At 41.4% G+C, this 11,273-nt stretch overlaps 1 protein-coding gene across 1 annotated transcript; it reads right to left on the bottom strand.

Annotated features, from left to right (window-relative positions):
* Nucleotides 1-1,268: 1,268 nt before the first annotated feature.
* Nucleotides 1,269-3,799, bottom strand: cldn11a (claudin 11a). Its single transcript, XM_027008552.2, has 3 exons — nucleotides 3,324-3,799; nucleotides 2,794-2,958; nucleotides 1,269-2,282 (listed from the first exon to the last, which is right to left on the bottom strand). The coding sequence occupies exons 1-3, from the start codon at nucleotides 3,547-3,549 to the stop codon at nucleotides 2,023-2,025; spliced, it is 651 nt and encodes a 216-aa protein (XP_026864353.1). The 5' UTR covers nucleotides 3,550-3,799; the 3' UTR covers nucleotides 1,269-2,022.
* Nucleotides 3,800-11,273: the final 7,474 nt, after the last annotated feature.

Raw genomic sequence — 11,273 nt, 5'->3', positions numbered from 1 at the left:
AAAAAAAACCTCTAAAAACTCAAATCATTAATATGTACTTATTGTATATCTTGCATTCTTCATTTCATATGATTATACAGACAAATCCTGTTCAACCAAATCAGATTTTTGCAGGTCAGTGTTTCCTCCCTTCTCAGCTGCCTGCCTTTCTTTTTTCTTTGTTCTCATATACAAGGTTTGGCTAGAGATGAAAACTTTTGCTGGTTTCATTTTTTGCTCCTTTCATTCCTTAAGCTTTTCTACACATGGTTACCTATTTAGCTCAAGGTCTCTCAGTTACAGAGCAGTTCATTTAGCCCAGATATCCTGTCATAGAAGAGGTTTTTCATTTTTCTGTTAACAGTTGCAAAGTTTTCTGTAGAGGACATGAGCAAGCCGTATGGTTGACCGTAGCTCCTGCCCTCCCACCTACACCAGCTGGATTTTGTCAGTTATTTATCTATTTATTTATTCATTTAAACTCTGAGATACTTCACCCAAAAAATCAAATGCTGCTAATAATGCAGAAAACTGGAAGGGAGGAAATAAGGAAATTTGTTTTGTCTAACCTTGGTGGCTAAACAGTGTCTACTGTTAGACACTTTTGTGTATTCAGTGACATTTTCTCTCAGCGACTCTAAACTTTTTTAGGTATTATAGTCTGCATTTCTCATTTCCAGAGTCAGAGTGAACGATAATCGCTAATCATTTTATGAACACTCAACGTCTGTCATAGTCCCCGTGTACCAACTCCGCATTCTCTAAGGCGAGGCTTTAAGACTCATTAACATGAGAATGTTGTGTGGAAAACAAGTAAGGAGGAACTTGACCATGATCGGGGTATTAATCTTGCTTCATGGCTGTCTGCAACCGTTAACCTCCAATCAGTGCTGTTTGTTATTCATATCGCGCCCCCCATCAGTCCTGCTGGAAGAGACTCAACAGAGGAATCAATACCCACATGGAGCAAGTCTAAAGAAGCGATCTCCTGTGGCTCATTATTGGTGGCACGTATGAGGTTTGAGTGACGGTATGCATTATATATATGACCTGCTCATCTCTGCCATGCCTGCACAGCGAGCCAACAGAGAGGCCCATTACCCCATATAATCACTCGCACAGGCTTCTGAAGGTCAGAGGAGTCTAGCCCTGACCTTGGTTGAGATACCTGTCAGAAAACACCTGGCTCAGTCTACTGCTTATTACTTTCGTTTTAGCTTTTCTAACAGAGATGCACTGCTGGCAGACCTATGATCTTATTTGAAAGTTTAAGAAAAGATACTTTCATATGGAAAAAAAAAAAAAAGTTTATTTAATAAAACATGATATCACAAAGAATTTTTTTGCAATAAATAACCAAGTCAAATAATGCTTTGGTGGAAATCTCAAAGTTCTATCATTTATAGCCGCTCAGAACACAAAGGATGACCTAGAAATGTTAGCTGTGCACAGTGGCAAGTAGAACAGTGTCTGTGACGTAGCTAGTGCTCTAAAAACAGACAGACAGACAGACAGACAGACAGACAGACAGAGACAGACAGAGACAGACTTTCCACATTGGCCCAAAATGATTTCATTTGATTGACATTTACAATTAAAAGCAATACTGACAAGACCTTTTGTTAGTGTTTAGGGCCCAAAACAGCAAAGAGCTTGAACTGCACAAGTCCTGAACCACAAAGTGTAAAAAAATAATTACATTTGCACAGGGCAGTGTGCAGCAGCAGAAAATAAACACATTAAAAATGATAAAGGATCCTTTAAAACAGGTCAGCCATTAACAGCAGGTCTCCTATGAGGGAGTGGCCTGTATTATGTAATACGATGAGAGTCCAGAGCATGCTGTTGACCCTGGTGTTGCTCTGAAGACCAGGAGGTCAGTTCACCTGACAAGCAACATATCCACATAGCCATGAGAGGCCACTGGATAAGCCTGGAGAGAGTCAGTGAAGCATGGAGAAAAGAGACAAAGCAACAGACCGAGCACGTTGGTGGACTAAGACACTTCGGCTCTTCTAGACAGCTGCGCAGTGATCCTGCAGCTCACACATGTGCACTTTTGGCGTGGTTACTGGAGGAGGGGGTGGGGTTAGTGGGACCCTGTCTGGAGTAATAGAAGCGGTTGTTGTCGGCGGCGTATGGGGCAGGGGAGTCCGCGGAACAGCAGGTTAACATGCAGCCGCCGAGCAGGCAGCAGGCCGCACCCACCCAGCCTGCGTACAGAGAGAAGCCGAATGACATCAGGCCGTGCTGGCGATGGGCACCAATGGGGAACCATACGGTGGACACGATCCCACACAGAGCTGAAAGAAAAGCACACATGTACATACCATCACACACACACACATGATCACAAACACACCCACACAATCAAGACACACACACACAAACGTTCAATGTACATTTCTTTTCTTTTCTTTTTTTTATTACACTGCAGGACAGTTCAAGTTCTAAAGTGCAGCCCTGTTCAGTGGTGTCAATCCTGTAATGCACCCGACTTAATCAGCCCTGAGCTCTGTTCAGGCGTGTTAGAGTTGGCAAAGCACTAATTGTAGTGCAGTCTGAGTGCAGGGCTACAGTTACCCTGCTGATCAATATTATCTATGTTTACAGTGAATCTTGATATGAGCTGAATGCATTCATAAAGAATACACATAAAGAGAAGCGCTATCAGTAACTGAAAACCTGTTGTCTCTCTAGAAACATCAATATAGTAAAAGATCGAAGTTAATTGAGTTTCCCGCCTGAAAGAATAAAAAAATAAACAAAAACTGCAAAGCAAGTTTTTAAAGTATTTAGTGTGTGATCACATACCTATTAGGAGTATTAGAATCCCTCCAAGCACCGATCGCTTGTTCTTCGCGCTCTCGGGTTCGTTCCCAAGATGAATGCAGGGCATTGCCATGACCACGAGAATGACAGCCGGCAAGCCCAGGATCGATGCAGCGACCATCAAGGCGCGAGACGTCTGAATATAGGCTACAAGCAAGAGATGTTGTCCACGGTCAGTAACAAGAGAGTGAAATATGTGACTATATGTGCGATATTGTGGACAATAATACACATAATAAAGTTAATTTATATAATAAATATTTACTTGTTTGTTTGTCTGTGTGGGGGGGAGGGGGGGGGGCAACTAAACATATAAAGTGTCTTTTTCTGAAGTAAACGACCCGTTACGCGTGTGAATGACATCCTGTTTTCAGCCCACTGTAAATATACATCGTGCTGACAAATTTAGTAAATACGTTAAATTCCAGTAGGCCTAGTAACATCATTTAAACCTGTCTTTAAGAACAATAAAATAACTTTTTACAGTTCAGATATTTTCTTTCCAAACTCACCAGGTAGGTCGAGGATCTGACTGAGTGAGATGCAGTGATAAAGCGCTGTTGAAATGACACATTCCGCCCACAAGGCCTTGGTTTCCAGCTCGTCCATCTTTCTACAGGTGTTCATTCCATATTTACACGTGATTACCCAGTCATTAGTAGCGGTAGCGATAATCAGCCCAATCCATCCGAGGACGCTCACCGTAAAGCCTGTCAGCTGCAAGCAAGTATTCGCCATTGCCTTAACCGATCAGCAAACGCGAATGCTGGGGGAAAATAACTGACTAAAGGAACAAAACCTATTGACTTCAGTTCAGTTCACTAGAAAAAACATCAACGAATTGGGAAACACTACCGATTATATATATGTATATTTATTCACTTTCCAAGAGTTCCAAAATTTATATTCCAGCATGTAAAAGACATTGTGAGTCGTAGCCGTTAACTCCAAATGAATTAGCTGCTTTCTATGTTTTATGATTCGCGTGAATCGTTACCGTTGCTTATATAAGGGGGACGCGTAAAAAAATGATAACTTTTAGCCAATCGGATGTGTTGCTGAAACTTCCATTCGCTTGAGAGCGCCCCGCACCACCACCCCAACCCCCTACCTTGTAGAATTGTCGAAAGTTGATGATATTATACTATTAAAATGTTAAGATTAAATAGTTAGATATGAGACATAAACTCCCAGTCTCAGTCTGGTACACATATTACAACCATAATTCGGCGCCGTTTTATGAAAGAAAGTAATCCTTATGCAGCCATACTGAAACAAAGTGTCCTCTTTGGTTTTCGTGGTATGAGTGCCATCTGCTGGATGTGGGACATGTAGACCACAACTATTGTTCTTCATTTTTGTTTGGTTTCTATCCGCTCCTCAGAGACAACGCTCAGTCACGTACCCGTCAAATACCTGAGCATCTTGTTGTCTCTGGAGTTTTTTTAAAGCTTACTTCATGGTTAGTGAAAGGTGAAATTCTTTAGAGGCTGTATTCACCATTCACCCTAGGAGATCAAACAGATGACTGCAAGCCAGCCCATGACTACTGCTTGATAATTGTGCAAGAGCACAATGTATATCACCCAATCTAAAAATCAGGTCTAGCCTTTAGTAAGATCTCTTTTTATTTGGGGAAAATAAAATTCCCCTAGGGGACATATCTAAGTCTATGTCTTGCAGTCTGTTCTAGCACTATGAGTTGTGTTTGGGTAAGAACCCAAATTGTTTGGGTAAGAACATTTTTGTCTTTTAAAATGTATTGGTTGGTACGAATTTTGCATGTTCTTCTTTGTCATGGAAAGGCCAATTAACCTTTACTGACAGTTTGATGTATTGCTTCAGCTCAAGTGTTACTGTGCCCTCAATCAGGTACAGAATACAAAATAAGTAGCAACATCTGGGGTTTGTTGTTTTTTGCATGCCCATTTTAATATATGTGTCTTTTGTTTAGCACATCAGTGCTCTGCATATGAATGCATAAACATCCTGTCATAAGCATCCTTGTTTCCTGTCAGCTGTCTCTCAACTGGGCCCGAGGAGAGGGAAATCAGCCCACAGAGCATCTGTAAACCATCCATCATCACCGTGGAGAACATGGCAGCCTGAAAATGTGAGGATTGAGTTAGGCAAGTTATGCCCTGCTGCTGGAGCTGGGGTGGATGCCGGGTGAGGCCATGGTGTGTGAGCAGCGGCACACATGCTGCGTGAGTAGGGCACACGCTGGACAGAGCATGACTATAAATCAGCGCCAGAACAGTTTATGGCTTTATGGCTTTTAACCCCATCACTGACATCCATCCCATATACATCACATCAGCAAGGCCAGTGAGAAAGCGAGGCTTTGATGGAAGGAGAGCCTTTTGACAGGTTTTACTTGCACTGTAATGATTTAGTTTGGTAGTGGTAGCATTGGTGAAGGAGGAGGAATTTCCAGGTTTTATATGAGGTCTACTGAATGAAGAGCAGGTACCTACACAAATACCTGCACAACTATCCACACTTTACCTAAATGCTACATTAGTACCCCTGGTACTAATCATCATCATCCTCATTTTCATCTATGTAATGACATGACATATGTCATTACTATGTACCATTATCAATAATACTATATTAATACTAGTTAAAGTCTCTGACGGTGCAGTTACTTTGAGTTATAGGTTTAACATATACATAATATATGTAATATCTATATAATCTATATGTAACAAGGAAGCACTCCTCTAAAAAGCAACTTGAATAAGCTCAATTCACCTTTGTTCACTTTACAGATTTATATTTATAATTGATCATTTGATTTCATATACTGCCTCACATTAGATACAAACACCTTTGCTGCTGACTGTGATCTGAATGTACATGAGCATTCACTTGTGGTACATGACCACTCTCTGCTGAAGGTTATCTGGCCTCCACTCTCAAGCTTTCTGTTTGGCACACACACACACACACACAAACACAAAACAAACAAACAAACAAACAAGTCAAAGGGTTCAGAACCCCCTATGTCTCTCCCGCCCACTGTGAGTGAGGAAATCGTTGACTCTGGTCCTGCACCCTGGTCGTGCATTCTGGTCCTGCACACTTGTCCTGCATTCTTTTCCCGCACCCTGGTCCTGCTTCATCCAAGCTAAGGTGGCCTTGGTCATTGGATGTTAAAGGGATATTTTCCAACATGTCATGATGAGTGAGAGTCAGAAATGGATGGCTGGTGTGATGTTTAACCCTCTTAGCCAGGGTACCCAGCACTGATAGTACTTAATAATAGGAAAACAAGCCAGCACAACAGTCTCCGAAAGGTATGCACTAATTGTAATTCACTGTTAGCTGCATTAGTTGTTTTGGCATGAAGTATTCTTTTAACATCGTGTATTCAAACCCAGTCGTCGTCAAAATGGTTCGGGGAACTGTCATTGTGTCTGGGAGTGATTTCCATCTCTGCACTCTGAAGCACCTCAGGCCGGCTGCAGAGCTGTGGGGGAGACTTTTTGGAAAGCAAGTATGTGCCATTTGTCTTAAGGATGGTAAATGTGTTGATTCATGGAAGATGTAGGACAGGAGGTGCTTTAGAAACATCCATCCCCCTGGGTTCATGGGGGATGTAGGCCAAAAGGTGTTTTAAAACATCCATCCCCCTGGGTTCATGGGGGATGTAGGCCAAAAGGTGTTTTAAAACATCCATCCCCCTGGATTCATGGGAGATGTAGGCCACAAGAGAGTTTAGCAACATCCATCTCCCTGGTTTCATGGGGGATATAGGCCAAGAGGTGCTTTAAAAACATCCATCCCCTGCATTCATGAGATATGTGACCAGGAGGGGGATTAGAAACATCAATCCCCTGGATTTATTTTTATCAATGTTTGCACAAAGACATTTTGTGTGTGTGTGTGTGTGTGTGTGTGTGTGTGTGTGTGTGTGTGTGTGTGTGTGTGTGTGCTCGCTCGCTCGCTTTGCATGAACTTATCTGGGTGCTCATCACTGTCTTTGTGTTTACTGTCTGAAGTTTTTAGGCTGCTGTAACACCTCAGTCTAGTCCCACTCAGCACACAAGGCAACCATGACAGTTTGATAGGCAGCCAGCGCCGCAGCGCTAAGCATTGATGAGCTATTTATGGACCTTCTGACTCACTTAAATTCACAGGTTTGATTGTGCTGCTATGCACTGTGGTACAAATACTTGTGGTGTAAATCCTTTCCCTCTTCTAGTCATAGTCTTCTATTTGGTCATTTATATTTCATGCTTCTTATTCCGTAGATCCATCAGTACAAATACATTAGGCCTCAGGGCAGAAGTAAAAGAATCCAGTGTTCATTTTGATGTTTATTTAATCTGGTGGTTGAGTGCCCCGTTCACTTTAATAGCAACACAAAATCGAGCTCATCGTCGCCACACGGCTGACACCACATGGGCTGCAGGAGGGAGGGGTCTGCTGTCAACTGCAAAGACACTAATCCCTGTTTGCTAAGTTGTGCGCAGTGGAAGAGCATATCCTTCTGGCACAACACAAAGGCCTGCACTGAATGCTGTTTCCCAATGCCACTTAAAACCATTATCTGTCTGTCAAAAGAAAAGCTATTTTAAGGATAAAAAAGTTAGACACACTTTTCAACATGTCAAACTGTTTAGACAAGCTTGTTTTGAAGACTGAGCTTAAGGCTGTATTGTCCATAAATGACACCCAGAAGTTTCCTATGCACTTGTAAACCCCAACAATAAGTTACACAAACGATTTAAAGCTGAACCTGCAGCCCAGATGGTTAAGCTATAGATATCAAGGCCAAGCTATAGCTGCAACACAAATGCATATAGCTTAAGTAATTATACAAGTTTCAGGGTTGTTTCCATTTGCAATGGTATAATACCAGGGTCTAATACCAGTGGTATAATACCAGGGTCTAATACCAGTGATATAATACCAGGGTCTAATACCAGTGGTATAATACCAGGGTTCATAAGATGCATTTGTCCTTGACATGTATTTGTGTTGTAGGAATGAAAGACTTTACTATGCTTCTAGTCCCTGCAACATTTAGAGGAGTCCCTGCAATTCGAGTCACTACAATGTGGAGTCAACTCGATGTGAGGCGTCACTACAATGTTTTTAGCACTGAGCTTTCAAATAGTTGCAATGCTCTAATGTACAATGAGCATGTTCACCATGTTCCCTGTTAGAAAACTCACAGCTCAGCCTGGGGCCAATATGGTGCTGTTTCTGCAGTTTCTGACTGAAGCTTTGAATCATTTTGGCTTTCTACACTGTGCTTATTTTCTTCCTTCTTATGAGTTCTGTGACTGTATGTCAGCTCTGGTTTACAGTGCCTATAAACCAAAGGTTATTTAAAAAAAAAAATAATCTCCTGTTTTTACTGTAAATAAACCTCAGTTAAAAAAAACCAAACAATTCCTTAGAGAATTTCTATCTGAAGGATGGAAGGCATTTAACTGTAAAATCTCAGGGTTTCATTTCTGAAATTGCAAATAGACATAAACTTGGGTACTGGACTTGTAATCAGAAGGTTGCTGATTCAAGCCCCACCACTGCCAAGTTACCACTGTTGGGCCCCTAAGCAAGGCCCTTAACCATCATTTGCTTAAGTTGTACTCAGTCATAATTGTAAGTTGCTTTGAATAAAAGCATCAGCTAAATGTCGTAAATATAAACATGTTTCTTTAATTACATGAACAGCATGAGCTTGGTCCAGCATCTGAGCTGCATTGCATGCTCAACTTCAGAAGGGACTTTATTGAACACTCTGACAAATAGAAGACTATGCAGGCAGCTGACCATGCTGTGCCCTCCATTTCACTATAAGAGATAGTAAGTCAAGCATGTCAGATTGAACATGTTGTAACAAAGAAACAAATTCTGGGGTTGCTTGATACTTTTGAGCACAACATTCTAATCTTACACACAATGGGCCAGTGTGGGTAAAAGCTTTGACACGCTTAAATAAGATCATAACTGCTGTTATCAACCACATCCTTAATTAGATGAATGAGGCAAGTTACTAATTGACAAGAATTGCCACTTGGCGCCCCCATGTGGATAGGAACCACTACTTCAGATTGCTGTAGAGAGACAACTGTATTTAATTGCTCTATATAGCAACCACTATGTACTGGATATGGATCACAATACATGAAAACCATGAAAGTCAAGATTGATAACAAGAGGGTTTGAATAGTTCTGGTTCAGTTCTGAGAAATATCTCCCCTCCATTGTACAAAAACCACATCAGAAAGCAAATCTGCTTGCTAAAGGTATTAGAAGGCAAAGCTCATTAAGACCAAACTGTGCAATTTACATCAAGAATTGAATGCAATAAATCAGATGCCTGGTATTATGAGACTTTGACTGTTTTTGGCATAAGTAATGCTATCAGGAGCAAAGCTCTATTTTGAGTTCTACCACATACAGATGACCATAAAAAATACCAGGAACCTGATCACTGGGGATGGGGTGTGTGTTTTTTGTTTTGTTTTTGTTTGTGTGTGTGTATGTGTGTGTGTGTCTGTGTGTTACTATGCGCAATGCCAAGCATAATTAAAATGGATTCCTGATGAGCTTTGTTTACCATACATGAGGATTACACAGGAGCCAAAATATCATTTGCCAAAACACATGGAGTGACATCAAAGAAAACTTGGAAAATGTATTCATATGCTTTAATGAGCTTATTTCTTTCACTCTGTGGAATCTGGGAAGTTCCTGTTCCTGTTCAGCCTACATTGCCGTGGAAACGCACTTGCATAACAGCTCGATCATTTTCTTCCTTCTGCTCTCCTACCCTCAGTTAGAAACAGAGGCTGAGAGGTATATCTGCCTACACTGGGAATCTTGCGTGCCATCTTCAAAGAGGAGGGACACCCAAACTGCCGCAAGGTCACCGAAGTGGACTGATTTGTTGCCACAATGTCCCTAAGTTTGATGATGCATCTCAAGCTGCTTGCAGCCATAAGATAAAATTAGCTGTGATGTCAGGCCTGGCATGAGCAGCAGGCTCCTTAAGTCACCATCTTGTCTTGTCAGCCAGGTTGGAGTCATTTGGGTTTGCTTTCAGAAGAAATTTGGATGATTTACACATTTAGTGAAAGGGAAAGATGGTTGTTAAAGGTGTAATGAGGGTGAAGTGGCTGTCCCGGGGTAAGGGAGTCCATGGGAAACCTCTTAGCCATAAAACTTCAAGGACTTTGTTAATTTATTGCTTTGATCTCTGTTTTTGGTAAGTAGATTTTGGCAAAGGAAGCACTCAGTCATGCTTTTAGTATACTTCCACTTATCTCCGCAGACGCAGACAGTGCAGACAGAAGCACACACTGAAAAGACTTCTGGGATATTGAAGTATGAAAAAAATTAAAACAAACAAAAAAGCATTTTTAGCATCTAAAAGCTGGGGTTCATGCAGAATGATGAAACCAAATGAGATGACACTACAGTGCCTTGACTATGTATTGATCCCCACCCCCCTTTAATTTTTTTACAATTAGTTGTTACAGCTTGGCATAAACAGGAATTTAACTGGGTTGTTTACCAGGTGTCTGACACAAATTTCTCAACAATTTGAATGTGAAAAAAAGATTTTATTTTGACACAAAGGTTCATTACACAAAAATTAGGCATCTGTTCATTGCATACGTGTTCCCCCACAATGGATCAATGCTTGATCACACCACCACTTAAGGCAGTAACAGCACCTTGCAGATCACATCTAGGATATCTTTCAGTGGCTTTGCACATCAGCATCATTAAATGTTTGCCAATTCTTCCAGGCAAATTGACTTGAGCTCTGTCATATTGAGCAGAAATCATTGAAAACAGCAGTTTTCAAATCTTGACAAATTCAAATTGAGCTGAGGTCTGGGCTTTGAATTAGCTATTCTAATATTTTGCTTTTAAACCACTCCTGTGTAGTTTTGGCAATATGGTTACAATCGTTGTCTTGTTGTAATGTGAACTGCATTTCAAGACTCAGGTCTCTTGCAGACTGGAGGTTTTCTTCAAGGTTTTCTTTCCTGTATTTGGCTCCGTCCATCCTGCCTTCAACTCTGACCAGTTTGCCTGTTCATGCAGATGAAAACAGTCCCCACAGGATGATGCAGGATGGTGTTCTCAGGATGGTGTTCTCAGAGTGATGAGCAGCACTTGGATTGTACCATGCTTCACAGTGGGTATGGTGTTCTCAGGGTGATGAGCAGTGTGTGGATGGTGTCATACACAGCACTTTGCAACAAGGCTTTCAGACAATAATTCCTTTTTCCAGAGGTTTGCTGAGTCTCCAAAATGCCTTTTGGCAAAGTCTAAATGTAATTTCAAATGGCTTTTTTTCAAGGAAGGATTTCTTCTTGCCACTATAAAGCCCAGTTTGGTGGAGTGTCTGGGAAATCATTGTCCTGTAGATAGCTTTTCCCATTTCAGATTCAGCTCTCTGCAGCTCCTTCAGAGTGACCTTCAGCATC

The sequence above is a fragment of the Electrophorus electricus genome, chromosome 15, assembly GCF_013358815.1.
Source record: "Electrophorus electricus isolate fEleEle1 chromosome 15, fEleEle1.pri, whole genome shotgun sequence".
Lineage (NCBI taxonomy): Eukaryota > Metazoa > Chordata > Actinopteri > Gymnotiformes > Gymnotidae > Electrophorus > Electrophorus electricus.
Note: the sequence above shows the minus strand (reverse complement) of the source record. Positions and strands in the feature narration are given on the sequence as shown.